Source organism: Elephantulus edwardii, unplaced genomic scaffold (genome assembly GCF_000299155.1).
Source record: "Elephantulus edwardii isolate Elephantulus edwardi_28Jun2011 unplaced genomic scaffold, EleEdw1.0 scaffold00006, whole genome shotgun sequence".
Classification (NCBI taxonomy): domain Eukaryota; kingdom Metazoa; phylum Chordata; class Mammalia; order Macroscelidea; family Macroscelididae; genus Elephantulus; species Elephantulus edwardii.
Window position 1 is genome coordinate 34,998,566 of NW_006399756.1, and position 22,149 is coordinate 35,020,714.

Genomic DNA, 22,149 nt, shown 5'->3' on the forward strand with positions numbered 1-22,149 from the left:
AAACGGTGATGAGAGCGATGAGGGTGATTATGATGATAATAAAGATGATATGTGTAAGGAAGGTCAAGATCACAGACTTCTAGGGTTCGAATTCTGTTTCCTCTTCAAGAACTTTTTTTTTTTAAAGGATGATTTTCTTTTTCTTAATGTTGTGGGTATGTGTGTAACATAATATATATCAATTCAACAATTTCTCTAAGAACAATTGGTGATGATTACAACTCTTTAGTTATGCAGCCATTCTCACCCCTTGGTAGAGCTGTGAGATTGAAATTATCCGACCCTCAGTTTTCTCATCTGTGAAATGGGATTAACAGTAGTGCCTGATTCTGAAGGTTGTAGAGAGAACTCAAGTAAAGATTTCAGACAGTGTTTGTCCTGCTCTTGTGTGTCCTCGAATTGATTCCTGCTCATACCGCCCTTTTTGGACAGAAGAATTGTCTCATAGGATTTCCTGGGCTTTAATCTTTAAAGGAGCAGATTGCCAGGTCTTTTCTCCTGCCGAGCAGCTGGTGGGCTCCGATTGTCTGCCTTTTGATTAGCAGTGGAGTCTAACCATTGTGCCAGTGCTCCTCCATGTCTGGCATGAGATGGACTCAATAAAAGAACTTTTATCAGAACCATTGTGGTGAAGATGAAAATGGCAAGACATCACCCAGGCGGTGAAGTGGAAGGTCCTCGATAAAGGATTATTTAGGGTGCAGCACTGCTTAGAAAGGCTTTGTAATTAGTTCTAGCTTTGCCTTTGCCTGCAAGCGTACTGAGTGGAGATGGGTTGGCCTGTGGCTCGGGATGAGTGCTTTGTCTCATCTGCTTAGGTGCTTAGGCAACGAGCAATGAAAGTCTTTCTCCCCTTTAGACGCCGTCCCCACTGGCTGTGACAGCTGGGCTTTAAAAGGAGAAACTTGGACTTGAAACTTGGACCAGACTGGGAAGGAATTCCTTTTGTGAGCCTGTGTAGTCTACCTGCTGTTCAGTAGATCCGCCTCCTCGTGGGGAAGCAATACTTTCCCATCTGTATGTGTTCTTTTCCAAAAACTAAACGGACGCTAATTGGCCATGCCAGAGAAGCCATTACTGCGAATTTATAGGCTTCTGATGTATTTTTCCTTGTCGAATTTTTGGCAGTGGTTTCAGCTCATCTCACTTAATATCAAGCTCACCAAATCCAAGAGCCTGCAGGTGCCCAGGAATCACAAGGAAGCTAAAAGAGTTTAAGCAGCTCTACCTGGCTTTCTTCCCCAAAGGATGTCTGCCCTAGCTGGCCACTAGGACGTGGCTGTATCACCATTTATTCCACCCCACAAAACAGTGCTTCAAGGAGCTGCTCCAGGATCCAGCAAGCTGAAGTCTAGAAGAGGAAGCCCACTAAATATCTGTTAACCGGATTTCTTTTTTAAAAAAAAAAAAAAAAAGATTGGCTTGTTAGAATACAATTCACACACCATACAATTCACTCATTTAAAACTTACAAGTCAGTCATTCTTAATATGGTCACAGAGGTGCACAGCAGTCACCACAATACATTTCAGAATGTTTTCATCTCCCACAGAGGAACCAGTGTCCATTTCCCAACAATGTTAAATGGATTTTGTGGTGTTGTGTTTTGTTGTGTGGTTTTTTTGTGTTTTTTTTTTTAAATGACTGGGTTTAACGTAGATGTGCCATAACATTTTCCATTTTAATTTCTTAATTGTAATTTAAGTGAATTTACCAGGAAAATTGGGAGCTGTTGTGTCCTAGAAGGCAAAAAGCAGTGCTGCCAACCCCAAAGTAGGTGGTTCAGATCTGCCGGCTGCTCTGAGAAAGATGGAGAGTCTTCTGCCATGCAAATTACAGCCTCTGAAAACCGTCTGGACAGTCAACTCTAAGTTGGTTCTAACTCAGTGATATATAACAGCCACTAAACAAATTGATTTTCATTCAACCATTCACACACACTTTGTTTTATAGCCTTAATTATGATAGCCACAAGTTAATCACATACTTTTTTCCACTTTCCTGTAATTCTTATCATTTTAAGCATTTTTGTAATACACAATTCAGTGGTGTTGATTACAGTGTTGTTTTTGTTACTGTGCACAGGCAGGTTGGAACCAACCCATAGCTGGCCCTCTTGGCTATTAATTCCCCAGGAGGGGGTTATTTATAATAGTCTTCAATCGTTGCCACCTTCCGCTTCTAACATTGTTTCGTAACTTTAAATAGAAGCGTAGTACCAATAGGTACTCCTAGCTCCTCCTGCTCCGTCTCTGTAACCTCTACTCTATAAACTTGGTTCCCTGGAGGCTTCATCCAGAGGGAATTGTGCTGCCAACCCAAAGGCTTTGCCTCTCTAGTGGTTCGAATCCACCAGCAGCTCCATGGGGTGAGAGGGAAAAATCTCCATCTCTTACAGCTTCGGAAACCTGCTGGAGGGTCAGAGACCAGTGAGTTCCTACTTGATGATGATGAGTTTTGAGAATCTTTTCATATAAATAGAATTCACTAATGCCCATTTGGGTCTGACTTTTAAAATTTTTTTGGCTTTTTTTGGTTATTATTAAATTTTATTAATTTTAATGAACACTTACAGAGATTTTGGGTTTTCATTCCTTCATTGTTGCACTATTTTCTCTACCCTCCTTCCCAGTTAGTTCTTCTTCCCCCCCACACCGAATGTCTGTTTTAATTGTCCAATTGCCACAGTGCTTGTCAAAGCCAGTTCTGATTAATCTCCTTTGTCAGTGTGTCCTTTGCCATTCCCTATCACTCCTCCCTGAGAGAGACTTCACCCTGATTCATAAGGGAAAGGGGATGGCGTATTCTCTTAGCTACTTCCTGCTGAAAGGGACGCTGTAGGTTTTGACTTTTAAAATTTTCTTAGTATAATGTAGTGAATATACCGTGGACTACCAGGAGAACAAACAGGTTTACCCTAGTGAAGATGAAAAAAGGTTGCTCCTTGGAGACATGGATTCTGAGGCTTTGTCTGATATACTTTGGGCAGTTCTTGGAGGGACCATCATGCTTAGGAGGGTGGAGGGACAACACAAGGGAGGAAGACTCTAGGTGAGATGGATTTCATCTCATTTCATTTCAGTGACTGGGATAATGGCAGTAGGTGTGTCAGAGACAATAAGGTTGGCACAGGATAGAGCAGGGTTTAAGGCTGTTGTACACAGGATTGCCATGAGTCACAAGTGACTCAACAGCACATAACAACGACGTTTCCAAGGTTTGTGTCGTCACGTGCATCAGAGCGTCATTTCTTTTTTGGCTAATACTACATTTTGTTGATCCATCCATCAGTTGAAGACACTTCTGACCACTGTGAATAGTGCTGTTAAGAACATTGGTGTACTAGTATGTGAGTCTCTCTTTTAGTTCCTTAGGGTATGTATCAAGGAGTGGGATTGACAGTCCTTGGAAAAAGACGTTAACCTGGGAAATGTCGAAAGGTGATGAAAGAGATGAAAATCCTCAGGAAGTGGCACCAGCGCAGTAATGAGGGCAGTGGGCCTGCGTGTGGTGGGGACCCTGACGATCGACCAGGACAGGGCAGGGTCCGGCTCTGCTGTTCGTTGGGTTGCAGTGAGCCATAGTCAACTCAGCAGCACCTAACAACGTGATAGTTTCATATTTAGCTTTCTGAGTGGTAAATAGATTTTTTTTAAAATGCCTCACACAATCAGTCTTTGTCAGAACCGTGGACTTCCAGTCCAGATACACCTTGCTCGGACTGTATTATAAACTTATCAGTACAACTCAACCCATCTCCCACCCTGCCCTCATTCCTGCCATTGCTCTGGACCCCATCCTTATGTCACCTGAGGTTATCATGTTCTGGAAAGGTCTTTCCTATTACATACCCAAGTGACTAAGAAATAAAAATGTGGGGTTTTCTGTAACATAACAAATGCTCTTATATACTGAGTGCCTCTTTCATCAGGTTGTGGTGGTGGTGGTGGTTTGTTGTTGTTGTTGTGTACCATCGAGTCGGAACTGACCCATAGCTGACCCTCTGGCAGCTTTTCAGAGGCAGTTAATCTCATGGGAAGAGATTGCCCATCCAGGTTTTCAGAGGCAATTAATCACATGAGAGGCGATTGCCTCTCCTTCTCCCATGGAGCAGCTAGTGGCCTTGAACAGCATGCCTTCAGGATTGTAGCATAGCTTCTTGCCACTAGGCCACAAATTTCATCAAGCAACAGAAACATAATTTCGTGATTTTAGCTCCCCACCCCGCCCCCTGCCCTGGAGTAGAACGTTTGAGAGGCATGCTAACTTTGTGCCAATATAAGGGGATGGAGGCGTGTCTGTGCTGCCATCCTGACTGACATGGCTGAGATGTTCTCACCTCTGCCGGGTCTTCAGTACCCTTCCCATGTCAGTAGTTGTGGGAGCCACTCCTAGGCCAGTTTAGACTGGCGCCAAGCCCAAGTCCCCCTAGAAGTGTGAGAGGCATTCTGTGGCTCTCCAACTCTCTAGGCTAAGGAACAGTGACTTCTAAGCCCTTCTCAGAACCCAAGAGTCATTTGCTGTGATTGTACCATGCATGGCCTGGCGAGTTCTACATGCCTATGTAGCCAAGTGTCTTGACAAACCATAGAGACCCTTCTGATCCCTGGAGGTGGCAGGGCCGGGGGGAAGCAGGAAATCTAGGGTATTTCTGAAGAGTTCCCTCTCCATATCTTCAAATTTATCTGACGCTTCTATCCTTGCCTCAGCTCAGGATAGGACAAGGCACAGGGTCCCTTAGGGACTCCATGGTGAGCCACCAATCCTCTCTCCTATGAGCAATCCTTGCACACCAGATAGCCCCTGCCTTCTTCATCTAGGATGGGAAAATTTGCTCGTATGCATCAAGTATTCTGTGTCTATAGTTTTGACTGTAAGTCTTGACACTCACTCGTGTTCACTCTGAGATGCTGACCTTGTGAAGGGGGTGGCTTGGTGGGTTTGAGGACTGCCTGGATTGTCTTCTAACTGCTATGTTTTTTTTAACTAGAACCTGAACTTCTACTGAAGTCAGTCTTGAATGAGGAGTATGGGTTTGTTAGAGACCACGTCACCCTTTCAGTTGCATCTTCTAATCCTGTGTGAGGGAGCTCTGGGGTGTAGTCTGTAAGGCTTTGCTAAACCCGAGGCCATGCCTCTCTGGTGATTTGATGCCACCAAGTGCTGTGTGAATGAGGGGCGAGCAGTCTCCTCCTGGGTGATTCACAGCCTCAGAAACTCATTAGCGAGTCAGCTAAGAGTTGGTTCCTTCTGACTCAATGGCAGTGAGTTTTGTCGGAATCCTCTACGTGTCACAGGATAAATTGTCATCACGAGGACTGTTGCTTATACTCATTAAATAGTAATATTCTAAAAACTGATGACTTGGGTTTTGTGCACCATTCCAAAACTCTAAGCCGAGATTGCAAAATAAATCATGCCTGGCTGCTGACATCACATTGATCTGTGTTCCTCGCAGTGAGGTGTCAAGGATCCAGAGGCATTTGACAGCAGGAAAGAGTCCTGCAGTTGATTCACAATGTCTGTTACAGGTTCAGGAAGGGGGCGCAGAGGCCAGATTTCACCCTCATCTGAGGACGCTGTTTGTCTAGAATTTAACCCACGTAATTATGGGGTTAACAGATAAGAGTGTTCCACTGTCACGAATAGTTTTTCAACTTCACTGTGCTTTTTGTGCAAAGCTGATTGACATACAGGTTTCTTGCTGTATCTCCAGATGACTCACATGCACTCCTTGTCTAGCAGAAAAGAGCCTCGACAACCCCTTCTTGGTATTACCACATTCATCTTGATGTTTTTGTTCCCTTCCAGGCAGGTTTTGTGGTGATAAAATCCCAGAGCCTCTCGTCTCCACGGACAGTCGCCTCTGGGTGGAGTTCCGCAGCAGCAGCAACATCCTGGGCAAAGGTTTCTTCGCTGTCTACGAAGGTGTGTTCATGTGGAAGGAGCCCCTGGGTGACTGTGTCCTTCTCGTGTCCCTGCAGCTCTTCTCCACTACAGCCTTCTGAGCTGCTGTTGGGCCACTGCTGAACGAGAGCCCAGTGCACTGCTGTCCCCCACATTCTGGAACTAGATAGGGCAGCCATGTTTGTTGCTGGCCAGCCACCTCAGTACCTGTTGCTGGGCGACCTCTTCAGTCCAGTGAGGGAGTCAGCTTCCCCTGAGTATAGACATATAACATGCAAAGACAGTGGCCTCCGAATTGCTGTGGAAGTCTGAAGAAACACCTCACCTCTCTGAACTTCTGCTGATCTATCTCATTTGTGCAAAGAGCACTTTGTGTGACAGCAGAAATTTCCATCTAGTTTCCTGAGGTCACCATGATGGTTGACTCATAGGGACCAGTTGCGCTGGGCTCCAGGCAGCTGCCACCAGGACAGTTACACTTTTATTTGTTCTGTAAGTTGGGCTCCTCAGGTGAGGCTCCCTCGCCCACCTCAATAGAAAGACTACTGGGATTTCTTTTAGCTTTAAATTATTGTCACTTTGGACAGACCAGAGCTCTGTTTTGACCAAGGAGATTGTGTGTGTGTGTGTGTGTGTGTGTGTATGTGTACACGTATGTACTTGTGTACGTGTTCCCAGCCTGACTGCTCATATGCGTCTTCTAGGGAATCTGTTTTACTGCTGCCTAAATAGCCTACCCAGATGCACTTGAATCAGAATCTCTGGAAATGTGGCCCGGGCTTCCGTAACTTGAAAAATCTACCAAAAATGATCTGATGTGTGGTGAAAGTAGAGGGCCACTTCTATGAATGGTTATTTATGGTTATTTTCTTTGGGTAGGGGTGGGACAAAAAAAGAAAATTAGACTTAAAACCTGAAATGGTGTTTTTGGGGAGATAAGATCTTTGTTGAATAGAAATGAAAAAGTTGACAAGTGGAGCCACCTAGTGGCGATGAGTGGTCACTGACCTGATGGGAGACGCCCCCCCCTCTTGTTGTGCTCTCTCTTTCTGAAGCCACGTGTGGGGGAGACATTAACAAAGATGCTGGTCAGATTCAATCTCCCAACTACCCAGATGACTACAGACCCTCCAAGGAATGTGTCTGGCGAATCACGGTCTCAGAGGGATTCCACGTGGGACTTACCTTCCAAGCTTTTGAGGTGAGCGCTGTTCAGTTTGTCTTCCCAAGAGATGAAGTCAACACCCGCTTTAGCTAGACTCTCTCTGCTCTGTAAAGATGAGCTTTCATTTTCTGGTTCAAGACAGGAGACTAAGAGGTCCTCTTCAGCCTCTAGTAAATTGTACCCAGGCATGTGGGATTGACACCTTCTCAGCCTTTAAAACTGCTCTGCGTCCTTTCTGAAGACTGCTGGAGAAGGTGGATTCACTGACGTGACAAGTCTAGGATTGGATCCAACCAGGCTGTGGAATTGTTCTTCTATGTTTATCAACTCATATGGTGTTTCGGTGGACACCTTCCGTGTGGGAGACTCCACTGCAGTCACATCATGTGCAGCCAGCCACCACCCAGCTGTCAGTGGAGGCTTGCCTGTTGCTGTGATGTTAGGAAAGTTTTAGGGAACGTCCAGACGAAGATGGACGAGAAAGAAACTCCTGTGATCTACTCACAATTCAGCCAGTGAAAGCGCTGAGGATCAAGACAGTTTGATTCTGTTCTGTGTGGGGTCACCATGAGTTGGAACCAATGACAGATGACAGCAACAAGTCTCTCAGCTTGATTCATCCTTGGCATCTATGGGTAGGAGAAAGCTTAGAGAAGCCCAGGACACACTTGTGTCCTATTGCCCCCTTGGTTAGATTTTTTCTTCTTTTTTATCTTTCCTTATTGTGTACCATTGAATCAGATCTGACTGGTACAGGAGGAGATTGCCCCTCCTTCTCCAGTGAAGCATCCAGTGGATTCGAACCATGCTTCTTTGGGATTGCAGTGCAACTTCTTGCTGCTAGGCCTCCAGAGCTCCCTCTTGGTTAGACTTTGATTAGAAGGTTATGTAGATGCCATTCTTTTTTTTTTTAAATGTCATTTGTCATATTGTAATTTTTAAAATCTTTTTATTGGGTTTCATATAATAATTCCTTTACATTATGTTTTATTCATATACATTGTGTTTTACACAATGTTTTATTTAGATTGTATTTCATACAATCATTTATGTACATTCTACTTTACATTATTTTTTATTGGTTTGCTTACAAAGTTTATTTACATTGTATTTCACACTACTCTTCATTCACTTTGTATCTCATACAATCATTTTCATGCATTGTTTTATAAAATTAATCACCAATGGACCTTGCCCATTGTTACCCTGTCTTTTCACCCAGATCCTTCTCATTTGCTCCCCCACCCACCCACCAAACTCTGCAACCCTGTGGTTTCACCCTTACCTGTCCTCACCCCTCCACTTCCCCCTCCCCCCTCCCCTCTCCTTGAGTTCCTGTAGGTGTTTTACTAGTTATCCTTCTATTTTTACAATAATGGTCTTATGCAGTACTTTAGACTTCATCTTAAATTTTTAAAAAACCCCTTCTTCCTCCAGCCACCTGTAATCACCCACATGCCTCTGTTTCTCCATCTAGATTGAAAGACATGACAGCTGTGCTTATGACTATCTGGAAATCCGTGATGGTCCCACAGAAGAGAGCGCTCTGATTGGCCACTTCTGTGGCTATGAGAAACCAGAGGATGTGAAATCGAGCTCCAACAGAATGTGGATGAAGTTTGTGTCTGATGGCTCTATTAATAAAGCAGGCTTTGCTGCCAATTTTTTCAAGGGTATGAATTAGCATTTGGTTTCTATTTTTAGTCACTGGAAGAGCTACTGCCCTCTTGGCTTAAGAATCACAAAACACATGCGGAACCTTAGCATCCAGTAAGACTTCCTGCAGAAATGAGGCAGCGACTCGTTTTAGAGATGTGTCTAGGGCTTCCGACAGAGGCCACAGTTGACTAACAAGCAGGTGTAGCCTTAGCTTCTACTTGGCACGCAGTTCTGCCCCTCCCTGGACTTGGAAATGAGATTTAATAAGTCTGCTAGGTCAAATTGCAGTGAAACTCAGCATCAGAAAGAAATGTTTGCATAGTAGCTGCAGTTAACTCATAGCCTACTGTGTGACGGGAACAGTACAAGGTTCTTGATTTGCACGATGCATTTAATTCCCCAAAATAAGCCTTTGTGTTACGTTTCAGTCATGGCTAGTCAGAGATAAGAAGGGTCACTCATTGTCCTAGGTCTGAAGTCATGTATTGTTTCCATTGAGTGAACTGGTTACTGATTGGCACTGACCCATTCCAACCTCTTTCCTGATTTTGCTCATACATTACTGTACATGTATGATACAAAGTTAATATACATTTTTTAAAAGAATAGGTTAGGGTTTGGAGGTTTAGAGTGGAGAAAAAAAGATGAGGAAGATACCCAATTACATTTACATTTTGGAAGAGCAATGGATAATCTGTTGTTGTTCTTGTTGATAGGGGTCGACCAGTAGACTGCACCTCGTAGCAACCCGGTGAACAGCAGATGTAAACCTTGCCCCATCCTCACGCTGGCTGTCACGCACAAGCCCACTGCTGCAGCCCCTGTGTCATTAGTGTGAATCCATTACTGCATACTTAAGAAATGTTTAGGTTTTTCTCTAAAATCTGAAGTTCAAATTCAACTGAGAATTCTTCATTTTATATGACAACCTTCCTGGAGATTCCAGTCAGGGAAATAGAAAAGGATATTCCTCTCTGTGACGGTAAAAATGCAAGGTGCAGCCAGAGTGCTCCTTGGAGGCAAAGGTGCTAAAGCTGCTTCTCACAGATCGTGGGCCTGTTGCTAGGAAGAAGCTCTTCCTTGGAGAGCGGCATCACTCATGCTTAGAAAGGTGGAGGGATGATTAAAGAGAGGAAGACTCTTAATCAGGTGGATTGTCACAGTGACTGTAGCAATGTGCTTGAGTGTGTCAGAGATTGTGAGGACGGCACAGGACAGGGTCAGCTCTATTGTTCAGAGGGTTGCTGTGTGATAGGTTCAATGGCTCCTAACAACAACAACAAATGCTAACGTGATCTGTGAGGGTCTCAGGTAAGAGCCTTGTCACGTTCTCAGTAACCACAGTGACCAGCCTCCTCTGATGGCGTAACCCGATCGATCGTACAGTGGTGAGTCCTTTATGATGTGATGGCTTCACCAGCTGCCACAGAGTTGGAGTACGGTGATGCTCCGTCAGGCCTCCGAGGAAGTAAAGCTTTACGACAGGAAACCACCTCATCTTTCCGCTGCAGGACACCTGGTGGATCAGAACCTCTGATGTTTCAGCTAACAAGTCCAAAATGGAATGCACTGTGCCACCAGGGTTCCATGTTTGATGGCTCAGAAGAGTTCCTTTCCCTTCCCATTTACCACTGTGCTTTGTTTCTGTGCTCTGCTGTGGGCCGAGGAGACTGTGAAACACACAGCCTCTGTCCTCGGGGTGAAGGACACACCAGGGGGAGCGACACTGTCCGGGCAGGCAGATAGACTAGGGACAAAGCCATGACCCCTGGTTATGTGGGGGGGCAGGCCTCTGTCTCCCAATCCTACTTCAAGCGAATTTTGGTGTTTAGACACCTGTGAGGGCCTTAGGGAGCGTTGATGGCCTAGTTCTTGGGGAGTTGTTATGGACCCAAGGGCTGAACCTCTCTGATGGTTTGAGTCCATCAATGACCCCTCGGGGAAGATGGGAAATCTCCTCCCTTGTGGTTTACAGCCAGGGACCCCCAGTGGAGAATGAGCTGTAGGTTGGTTCTGACTCGATGACAATGAGTTTGAGTTGGTTTGATGAGAGAGTGGATTGAGATCCACCTACACTGACTTTGTGCCCCATCTGACACTATTTTTACGTCAAAGGGGACTGAAGGGAACCACATTTATAGACGATTAATGTTAGGTATTTGTAAATTTTGCATTTTGAAAACCTTGATCCTGAATCCTAAAGGAGGGACCAGGACTATCTGCAACCCACTGGGATCTGTCAGAGGGGTAAGAAAACACGTTTCCCAAGTACCAACTGCAATGGATCACCCAGGTTACCTCACTCCACCTTCAGAGCAACCCGTTGGTGGTGGTGATGGTGGTATTACATGCTGTCGAGTCAGAACTGCCTTACAGCTGACCCTCCAGTGGGTTTTCAGAAGCTGTAAATCGCACAAGAGGACATTGCCCATCTTTCTCCCACAGAGCGGCACGTGAATATGAACCATGTACCTCTGAGTTGGCAGCACAACTACTTATCTCCTCTAGGCCACCAGAGATCCTCCTCCTTGGCATAGCCATTTTAGTACCCACATTTAGAAATGAAAGAAATCTAAAGTGGCAAATATAGAACTAGAACCTGGATCTGTAGGCCACTATATCCACCCTTTTATCCCAACTTCCTGTTGCTGAGCTCAAAAACAAAAACACAGAGAAGAAAAGTGAATGGATTTGGTTATTTCTTCACTATTTGTGATTTGATTTGACACTTGCCACCTCACTGCCTTTCTGGTACCACCTGTATACAAGTGTGCCACATTTTACCACACTGATTTATTGCACATTACAGACGCCACGTTCTTTCCAGATGGAAGACTCTGTGGTATCCTGCACCGAACAAATCTATATGTGCCATTTTCCCTCCTGCTCATGCTCACGTCACATGTCTGTGCCATGTTTTATTAGTTATCGCAATATTCCAAACTTTAAATAATGCCACAGTAGACTACAGAATACTGTGAACAGAACTTCCGTGTGCACTGGGAAACCAAAGCTAGCTGAGTGTCTATGTTTACTGTGTTATTTGCTGGATTGTTGTCAGGGTCTGAACCCACAATGTCTCCGAGATTTGTATGTGTAGGAAAGAGCCCTGTGTGTTGCATCTGAAGTTCTGAACCTATCTGTGCTCCTTACCAGCTCTGTGTACTTGGGGAGGTCAGTTTTTCTTTCTCAAACTGGGTCATACCGATTAGCCCCAATCTCTGGCATATAGCAGGCTCAGTACGTACTGTGCACTGGTGAGTGAGGCTGCTCAGATGAGATTCCTCTTTTGCAGACCATGACTTGTACTCTGCCTGCCTTCCAGGGTTCCTGGGAGGGCGGGTGAGTTGGGAGACTTGTCCAGAGCATCACTGTCCAACTGAAATAAAAGCCCCAAGTGTGGGCCGCACAAGTCATAGTAGTAGCCACTTCACCAAAAGGAAATAAATGGTGAAATTAGTTTCAGTATCTCTTTTGTTTGATCTCCTATATCCAGAATACTCTCATTTAAACATGTAGTTAATATAAATGTTATTGGTGAGATATTTTACATGGTCTTTTCCTTACTAAGTCCTGGAAAGGGAGCGCGGATAGCATAGTCTGTAGGGAGTTGGACTTCTAAGCCTGAAGTGAAGCCTCTTTAGCCGTTGGAATCTACGAGCACCTCTGAGGAAGGAAGATAGACAGTCTTCTCCCAGGTTACTTACAACCCTCCGAAAGCCCCGTAAAAGGTCAGCTATGACTTGGTTCTGAATTGATGGCAATGAGTTTGAGTTACTGTTTTGTGGGGTTGGGTTGTGTTGTTTTTTTTTTTAAGTTTTCACCTTTAATGAAATTACTTTGGAAATAATGCACATTTCCATGACATCAACACTACAGTTTCTGGAGTCACAGTAAGATACACAGAATTATACCAATTCTATAATTAATATGAATGCCAACATCTCTTAGCAGTTATTTCTGTTACTTGGCAAACAAAATCAAGAAAGTAACCATCAAACAAAAGGACCCATAGCTTCAGACAAGGCAAATCCCAGAAGGGCGTCTGAGAACAGCTGCTGCTTCAGTGAAGGGTTTCTGGCACAGCCAATGAGAAGGCTGTCACATGCTGTCCCAGTGCAAGCACCAGAACCAGCCACTCCTACTGTTGGAGCTCCTGCACCAATAAATTTGGCAGCAGTATCATCAGTGTCTCTGCTGATTGCACTGGTTTGAAACTTCTTTGGTTTAGTGGAGACACACCATTCTGGGCCCCACCAAACACTTCCGAGCCCTGTCCAGGCCTAGCTTTTGGTCACAATAACACGGATGCAGTTATTTGTCTGTACGCAACCCTGGATCCAGCTCCAATCAGAGCCGGGGTGCAGGCAAGCTTGGCACAGGTGAATATCTTAAAACTCTTCAGGGCGGCGTGGCTGGAGGACTTGAGTGACAGGTGACGTGAACTCTCCTGATTCCTTTCTTCTCTGCGGCAGCAGCAAGGGTTGCAGAGGTCGAAGTGGTAGGGTTCAGGTTTTGTGGGGTTTTTTTAAGTCTTAGAAATCCAGTTTGCATTTTACACTCAAGACCCATCTCAGTTTGGACTAGCTGCATTTCAAGTGCTCACTAGTTACACGTGGCTTCTAGATTGGATGGTGCCGGCTTGGAGATGAAGAAAATCCGATTTCAATAGACCAGACTTTTCCCAGCAAGGTTACCAGTAAAATATTCTGTGAACACTAAGTGCCCGTGCACGTGTCCAGTGCTTCCCTAGGGAAAGAACCTGGAATGCTCTGCAGGAGCCTTGGGCCAAGCTGAAGGAGCTCTTGCCTTGGTGCCAGTTGGCAGAAGGCCTTTGCCAGGGTCCAGCTGGTGGCTGACACTGACCAAGGTGCCAGCTGGCCTCTGCATCCTTTTCTTGGTGCCAGATAGCAGCTTAGCCAGCAGCAAGAAGAGCACCTCACTTTTCTGGTGCCACTTAGGTCCTGCGCTTTCTGAATAGAGAACGTGAGAATCCCCACCGTGATTCCTGCCTTCTACTGTCCAGTGCTAATGGATGACCGTGAGGTGTTTGGTGAGGGAGGTGGGCTTCCCACAAAGTGTTTCCTTAAAGCTAAGGAAAACACCCTGACTTCTCTCCCCACAACTCTTTTTTTTTTTTAAAGAGTAGATCCATTTATTTATTTTGACAATTCCATAGAAGAAGATGAATATAGAAGGTGAGGGTATTCTGGGTTTCAAAAAGTATCAGATTATTGGTTTCTGAACTATTTAATTATTAGAATTGTTCAAACTCATTGTGATTGAATTGGAATTAACTCATAGTTGAACCTCCACTGGGGTTACGTAGGTTTTCAATCACAGAGGAAGAGATCGACCGTCTTTCTCCTGTGGAGTCATTGGTGGATTCAAATCACCAGAGAGGTGTGGCCTTGAGTTGTTGTTGGAGATACATACTGTCCAGTCAACTACTATTCACAGTGACTTTGTGAACAATGAATCTGTGCCCTGCCCTATCCTGAGCCATCTTCAGCATCTCTGATACACCTAAGCCCATTGTTCCACGAACTCTGTCAATCCATCTGGTTGAAGGTCTTCCTCTCTTATGCTAACCCTCTACATTTCCAAGCACAGTGTCCTTCTCTGAGGATCGGACTCTCCTTACAATATGTCCAAACATGTGATCCACACAGTCAAAAGCTTTTGCGTAGTCAGTAGAACACAGACAATCTTCTGATATTCTCTGCTTTCGGCTAGGGTCTATCTGACATCAGCAATGATATTCCTGAAGCCATTTCTAAATCCAGCCTGAATTTTTGGCACTGTCTTTCCACCACTCTTAAGACACCATTGGGATCCTTCCTGAGCCATCTTACTATCTAACTAGAAACCATTTCCTGATTTCACCAATATCACCATGAGTATGGAAAGAACCCAGAACTGAAGTCCACTTCCAGCTACTCCCTTCATCCTCATGCTGTTGCAGATTCTCCTGGATAGTTTGGCCTTGACCACTGTAGCCCAGGGCAGACATCTGTCTGCCAGTGGGCTTGGAGTAGAGCCGTTTCACCACCATGGGAACAACACAGAGGAGCCAGGTACACTGCCATCCATCCGTCTGAGTTGGATCAGGCTTGTAAGTGGCCAAACATTCCACTGATCTTTGCTGGAGAGAGTGTTAGTGTTTCACTCACTTTCTCCTTGTTACAGTCTCAAGTTCATCCCACAGGCCTTCCTCCCTCCAAGTGGGAGCTCTAAGAGACTTGCTCATCTGTGGTCTTACCCACAGCTGCAACGTCATCTAGCATTAAACCTGCTGGGACATGGCCTTGTGTTTATCTTAGCTTTCCCGGTGGGCTCTCAGTTTAGTTTTGTCCACCATCTTCCCCCATCCCTCATGCCCCTCAGTCAAGTTTCTAGAATCTTCTGTGCCGCTCTCTTCTTGCCCGTCTGTTCCTGCCTTGTCTCCCTCTCCTCCCCACTACTCCACTCTCATCAGACAAAGGCATACCCAGGTAACCTTATCCTTTTTCATTTCCTCATTGTGTCACTGTATCTGTTGCAATTTTGGAAACAACTCCGTTGCCTTCTATTGTTGTGTGCCCTGGAGTTGGAACTGACTCTTAGCTGACTTACTGGCAGGTTTTCAGAGGCAGTAAATCACCCGGGAGGAGATGGCCCTGCTTTCTCTTGCAGAGCAGCTGGTCCATTCGAACTACATGCCTAAGGGTTGGCAGCGCAACTCCTTACCACTAAGCCACCAGCTCTCCCTATACTGTGTTCTATAGTAATAGTAATATCAACTGTCTACATAGTGGACTCTTTACCTATGTCTTCAGTCTTACCACAGCCTTAAGAACAGATGTTTTTATTCTAATTTCAAAACAGGAAGGACACTCAGAATAAGTCTCCAGTCTGAGACCACTCAGTTCCCTGGTAGAAGATGTGGGAATGGACCAATCTCGGTCTCTGACTCACTCTAAAAACTGGCATTTTTTCACTAATCTTTATTGCCTACTCTTCTCCTCCTCTACTTTGTCTGGTCTCCTCCTTCTGCACTTCTACACGACTAGCAACTTTCTAAGAAGTGCTTTGCATATTGTAAACATTACATGATTATTACCATTGTAGCATATTTAATATTTTTCATTTTTAGTTTAGAATGTAGACAACTTTAGTGCCTTGAATAGACCATCTTCCTGAAACTCAGTCTTGCCATCCTAACTTTGTTTAATCCAAAGTTTTGTTTAAGGCTTTGTCTTGAGCTCTGGTGGCTTGGTAATAAGGTGGTGGTGGTGGTGGTTGTTGTTGTTGAATACCATCAAGTTGGAACCGACCCATAGCTGACCCTTCAGTGGGTTTTCAGAGGCAGTCAATTGCATCAGAGGAGACTGCCCATCTTCCTCTGATGGAGCAGATGGTGGTTTCGAACTGCATGCCTTTGAGTTGGCAATGCAACTCCCTACCACTAGGCCACAAGAGCTCCCTCATGGTAAATTAGACTTAACCAAAATTCATTCTCCGCTGTGCAAAATAATGAGATGTTTACAGTCTTTCTTTTACCTGGAGGGGTGTGTGACCAGATTTTCGGGGATTTCGTGTGTCGCAAGCATGGAAAAGTTTGAAGGATGTGGATTTGTTTGAGTTAGGAAAGGACAGAGTAGAAGGGACATAATGGTTGAGGGGTTTACATTACAAAGCGAACATCATTGGGTTGAAAGTTGCAAGGAGCCAGATTTTTGATCCAAGAAATACCGTTGAAAAGTAGTGAGAGTTCTTCCAGTTTGGGGAATTTTCAAGCAGAATCTGAAAAGTTCTAAGGAATGCTATTAGAGACTCTCTACCTTAAGAGGCAGGCCTGAAGGGACTTGATAGCTGTTCAGGTCTTTCCAGTTCTAAGAGATTCTGAGTCCTTTTAGTTTAGAGGTAATGAGATCTTTCAGGACTTAGGGCACAACTTTCATACTCCCCCCAATCCAGCCTCCCAGGGTGCTAGAAACCTACCCCTACTCCCACATTCTTTATCCCAGATTGGTCATTTGAGGAGGTAGGTGGCTCAGGATTTCGTTGTTCTTTGGACTCCTCCAGTTCTGTTAGATCACACTCATTCCGTGACAAATGTCCCATAGTTGGCAAGAGAGAATATGATTGTTTTCTTTACCCCTAACTGGGCATCTTCTCTTAAATGTCTAGAACTTGGGTCCTTTGGTGTTTCTTTTCTTCTGTGAGTGGGTCTGTCTGGGAACATACTCCAGTGACTCACTCCTATTTCTCTTCTGGAAAGCACTGTGCTGCCCACTTGTTATTTAATGGCCCCAGACACATAGACCAGACCCGTGCCAGTGCTGAAGACCCCACCACCAACTCCGCCACCTCTCTGTCAGTTTTCTGGAGGCTGTGAATCCTTGGCATGTGGCATCCTTCTTTGAGTCCCTCTCCGAGTTTCTGGGAACGGCTGGCAGTCCTTGATGCTCCTTTGTTCATAGATGGGTCCACACTCAGCATCCGTTTTCCCCTGAGTGTGGTCTCTCTGTTCTACTCATGTCCTCACTCAGAAGTGATGAGGTTTAGGACCCACTCTGTGCTGGTGTGATCTCATTAACATAAAAAAGGAAAAACCTGTTTCTAAATAGGGGCACATTTACAGCTGCCAGGGCCACGTCTCCAACACATAGTGTTAAGGACAAAATTGAATCCCTACCGATGTGGACCTGTCCTTCATTTCCTTCAGGACATGGCAGCAGTATCCCAGGCTCAAAGTGGGCCACAAGGAACCATTCCTTTTCTTACCAGACACTTGACTGTAACTCATTTTCCTTTGAAGTAGGTGTGGGATGTGGAAGCGGAGAGTGGGGAATATGACCCGGTGGATTTGTCATGGTTTCACTGAGGTCGCCTTCCCTTCCCCACAGAAGTGGATGAGTGCTCGTGGCCTGACCACGGCGGGTGCGAGCAGCGCTGTGTGAACACGCTGGGCAGCTACAAGTGTGCGTGTGACCCTGGCTACGAGTTGGCTGCGGATAAGAAGGCCTGTGAAGGTGAGTGTTGCATCTGCTCAGCCGAGCGGGGCTGGGGTCTGAAGTCTTGAGAAACGGGGCAGCTGGTGTGCTGTGAAGTAAAGACTCAGTGGTGGTGGGAGGTCCACTCATTTCCCCGAGGGAGCAATAACTTCAGAGCCAGTGCCCAGTTCCCGTCGAGTCACAGTGACCACGTGTGTGTTGGCAGAGGACTGTGCACCAGAGTGCCTGATTCTGTAGAACAGTCACCAGGCCTTGCTTCCAGGCCTTGCTTCTGAGGTACTTCTGTGGAGACTCAACCTGCCAACTTGTGGTTATCTGCAGAGCACATTGACTGTTAAAATGACATAGATTCCATCCTAGAAACAATGAACTTGGCGGCCTGACTTATTTTCTTCAGCGAAGGTGTAAAACTCACATAGCTGTCTTTGTTTAAATGTTACTGTGTTGAGTTTGGCGTAACAATAACAGCAATAATGTTTAATGACATTGGTTACATTTTTCACACTGTGCCAGACATTCTCATTACTTGCATTCTGATTGTTCATCTTCCATTAATCTAACTTCCTGGCCCCCTAATGCCTTCTCAGCTTTAGTTTGGGATAAATGTTGACTGTTTGGGCTCAAAGAGTTGAGAAATAGCTATTTATATTCATAAAAATATTTGTATATATAAATAAATATAAGTAATAAGCATATTTATATAAAAACATTTCTAAGATAAGGATACAGATCTTTTAAGAGCACAGTCAAGTTGATACTATTTCTTTTAAGAGTTTATTGCTTCCCTCCACATTCTACTGTTCCAGTAAGTTTGGCATTTTGTTTCCTTTAAGAATTTTTGTTTCTTCTACATTCCTATCCAGGACCATCTGATATATTCCTGGTCAGAACAGTCAGTGGCCAGGCACCATCTAATTCTGGTCTCAGGATAGAGGAGACCATGGACCATGGTTTGTCTGAGCTATTGGTGCCATAGTTTCTTCTTTGAGTTCATGTAGCTTTTAAGATAAAATATCAAAACAAAGAAAACCTTGGAGCATGTTTGAAGTGACTTGCTGATCCAGACTTCAGTCATTCAGTTTGTCCTAGTTACTGTCCTGTTTCTCTTTTCACCTGCGTGAACCTGGCTCCTGTCAACCAGGTATATGACAGACGTGGGTGCAAACACTTCTAATTCTCCTTTGGTCCCTAGATGTGGAGTCTCCAGCTGTGTCCATAGATAAAACAAGTGCATCATTGTTTGCAGTAAAAACATGTCCCACAACCCTCAGTTGTTACAGTTAGACTAGGAAAAAAAGATATGGAGTTAATCAGTTCAGATTAATATTTTTAAGTCTAATATTTTAAAAAATATTATTAAAGAATGACACAGCTTATTGCTGCTTTCAGGGAATCACAGTCACTTGTAACTAAAACCAAATTATTCTTGTCTGTTCCTCTCCTGCAGTGGCCTGTGGTGGTTTCATTACCAAGTTGAACGGCACCATCACCAGCCCTGGGTGGCCAAAAGAATACCCCACAAACAAAAACTGTGTCTGGCAGGTGGTGGCCCCCATGCAGTACCGGATCTCCCTTCAGTTTGAAGTGTTTGAGCTGGAAGGCAATGATGTACGTTTCTTCACTCTGGTTTTCTGGCACAGTGTTGAAATCGGGCTCAAAACTGGGGACCCAGGAGGAGAGCAACAGGCAGGAAGCTGGCTTGTGCTGGAATGGGGACTTCAGAGAGTCATAGAGGCTCACATCCGGCCAGGAGCCCTTCCCCAGAACCTGCCTGAGTGGATCTGGCCAGCTAGCGGGGTTCACCTCCCAGGTGGGGGTACAGCAGCATGTGGGGAACCAGTGAGGGAAATACAGACGCCATACCTTTTCTCACCTCACACCTTGGCAGGTCTGTAAGTATGACTTTGTGGAGGTGCGCAGTGGCCTGTCCCCTGATGCCAGGCTGCATGGCAAATTCTGCGGCTCCGAGACACCCGAGGTCATCACCTCGCAGAGCAACAACATGCGGGTAGAGTTCAAGTCGGACAACACGGTCTCCAAGCGTGGTTTCAGGGCCCACTTCTTCTCAGGTATGCGGGCTAGGAGATGAGGCACTAAGGGACAAATGGCCTGGCAGGCTCCAGCCTTGGTGACCTGCCAGCTCCTCTCTGCCCAGCCCCTCCCCACACAATGTTTCCACCTTGACTGCTTGGCTCTGGGAGTTTTCTATTTGGTGGCTGTATTAGTTTCTTGTGGCTGCTGCAACAAGCAATTACAGATTGGGTGCTTTGAATAACAGAAATGTATTCTTTCACCCTTCTGGAGGCCGTTGTTACTGTTAAATGTCGTCGACTCATAGGCAACTCATAGTGACCCTACGAACGAAAGACCTGAACACTTGTAGAACTTTCATCGTTTCTCCAAGTTCATAGGGTTTCCAGGGGTAAGCTATTACGGAACTGGATGCCATTCCTGCACCCAAGCTTGTTTTAATCGGGGAGCTCCACCAAACACTGTCCACCATGGGTGACCCATATCACATTTGGCACATCAGGGTCACAGTGTTCGGCAAACAGCAAACCATGTGTTACCTCTGTACAGCAAATGGACAGACCAGTGCTCTACCACCAGAAGTCTGAAATCAAGGTGGGGACCGGATTGTACTTCCTCTGAAGGCACTAGAGGAGCATCTGGTCTTGCCTTTCAGCTTCTGGTGGCTTCTGACCTTCATTCACTCCAGTCTCTGGTGTCACATGGCTGTCTTCTCTGTATCTTCTCTTGTTTTCATAAAGACATCTGTCACTTGACTTACAGCCCAGTCTAAACCCAGGCTTCTGAGCCACGCAAGCCACTTGCTCAGAGTGACCTTGTGCATGCTGGTTGTTCTCTGCCTCAGTTTCCCAACAGGTCAAATAAGGAGCAAACAAGCCTATTCTGTGAGTTTGTTTGAGAAAAGTGCTTGAAACAGTGCCCAATTTATAGAAAATAATAAATGATGTTGTTGTTATTGATTGCCATCGAGCTGAGCACTACTCCTAGGGACCCTATGAACAGAAGACCTGAAGCCTTTCTATAACGATCGTCATTTCTCAAAGTTCATAGGGTTTCCACAGGCATGTTGTTTAGGAAGTGGATGCCGCTCCTGCTTCCAACAATAAATGATGATTTTTTTTATTACTCTAACTATTGTTATATTATTATTATTACTACTACTATCAATTGAAGTATTTTGGCTAACAGATGCGGCCCTGGATGTGCTCACCAAGTTGTGCCAAGAAATCTGGAGAACAACCACTTGCCCAACTGACTGGAAGAGATCTATATTTGTTCCCATTCCAAAGAAGGGTGACCCAACTGAGTGTGGAAACTACAGAACACTATCATTGATTTCACATGCAAGCAAGATTCTACTGAAGATTATCCAAAAACGACTGGAACAGCACATCAGCAGAGAACTGCCAGAAGTCCAGGCTGGGTTTAGAAGGGTCGTGGTACTAGGGATATTGTAGCTGATGTTAGATGGATCTTAGCTGAAAGCAGGAAATACCAGAAGAATGTCTATCTGTGTTTCATTGATTATGCAAAGGCGTTTGACTGTGTGGATCATAACAAACTGTGGCTGACTCTGAGAAGAATGGGAATCCCAGAACATTCAATCGTGCTAATGTGAAACCTATACTTGGACCAAGAGTCAGTTGTCAGAACAGAGCAGGATAACACTGCATGGTTCAAAATTGGGAAGGGTGTACTCCAGGGATGTTTCCTGTCTCCATATCTTTTCAACCTGTACGCAGAGCAGATTATCCGGGAGGCTGGGCTCTATGAGCAGAATTGTGGTGTCAGGATTGGTGGAAGATCTATTAACAATCTGCATTATGTAGATGACACAACCCTGCTTGTTGAAACTGAGGAGGACCTCATGTACTTGCTGCGAAGGGTCAATGACTGCAGCCTTCAGTATGGACTGAGGCTCAATGTCAAGAAGACAGATTCTCACCACTGGACCAATTGGTAGCATCAGGATGGATGGCTAAGAGATTGAGATTGTTCACAGCTTCAGTTTGCTCCGCTCCACGGTCAACACTCTTTGCACCAGCAGTCAGGAAATAAAAAAACGTATTGCGATGGGAAAGTCTGCTGTTAGGGACCTCTCTAAAGTACTCAAGAGCAACGGTGTCTCTCTGGAGACTAAGGTGCGCCTGATACAAGCCATGGTCTTTGCAGTCATTTGTTATGCCTCAGAGAGTTGGACCATGACTAGGGAGCACAGAAGGAGAATTTATGCCTTTGAGCTCTGGTGCTGGAGAAGAGTATTGAATGTACCGTGGGTTGCCAAGAAAACAAACAGATTCATCCTGGAGAGGATTAAACCAAGCAACTCCTTGGAGGCAAGGATTCTGGGGCTTCGTCTGACATACTTTGGGCATGTTACAAGGAGGG

The 22,149-nt window shown here is 45.2% G+C and overlaps 1 protein-coding gene and 1 pseudogene across 1 annotated transcript in view; one reads left to right on the forward strand and one right to left on the reverse strand.

The window, feature by feature from the left end:
• Nucleotides 1-22,149, forward strand: part of TLL2 (tolloid-like 2) — a 186,126-nt gene that overhangs the window by 151,869 nt on the left and 12,108 nt on the right. Inside the window, exons 11-16 of the mRNA XM_006880077.1 lie at nucleotides 5,812-5,928; nucleotides 6,963-7,108; nucleotides 8,550-8,745; nucleotides 17,623-17,748; nucleotides 19,178-19,338; nucleotides 19,619-19,799. Of these exons, the coding sequence (XP_006880139.1) occupies nucleotides 5,812-5,928; nucleotides 6,963-7,108; nucleotides 8,550-8,745; nucleotides 17,623-17,748; nucleotides 19,178-19,338; nucleotides 19,619-19,799 (927 nt within the window). The remainder of the gene's footprint in view (nucleotides 1-5,811; nucleotides 5,929-6,962; nucleotides 7,109-8,549; nucleotides 8,746-17,622; nucleotides 17,749-19,177; nucleotides 19,339-19,618; nucleotides 19,800-22,149) is intronic.
• On the reverse strand, nucleotides 12,695-14,786 carry LOC102864775 (annotated as a pseudogene).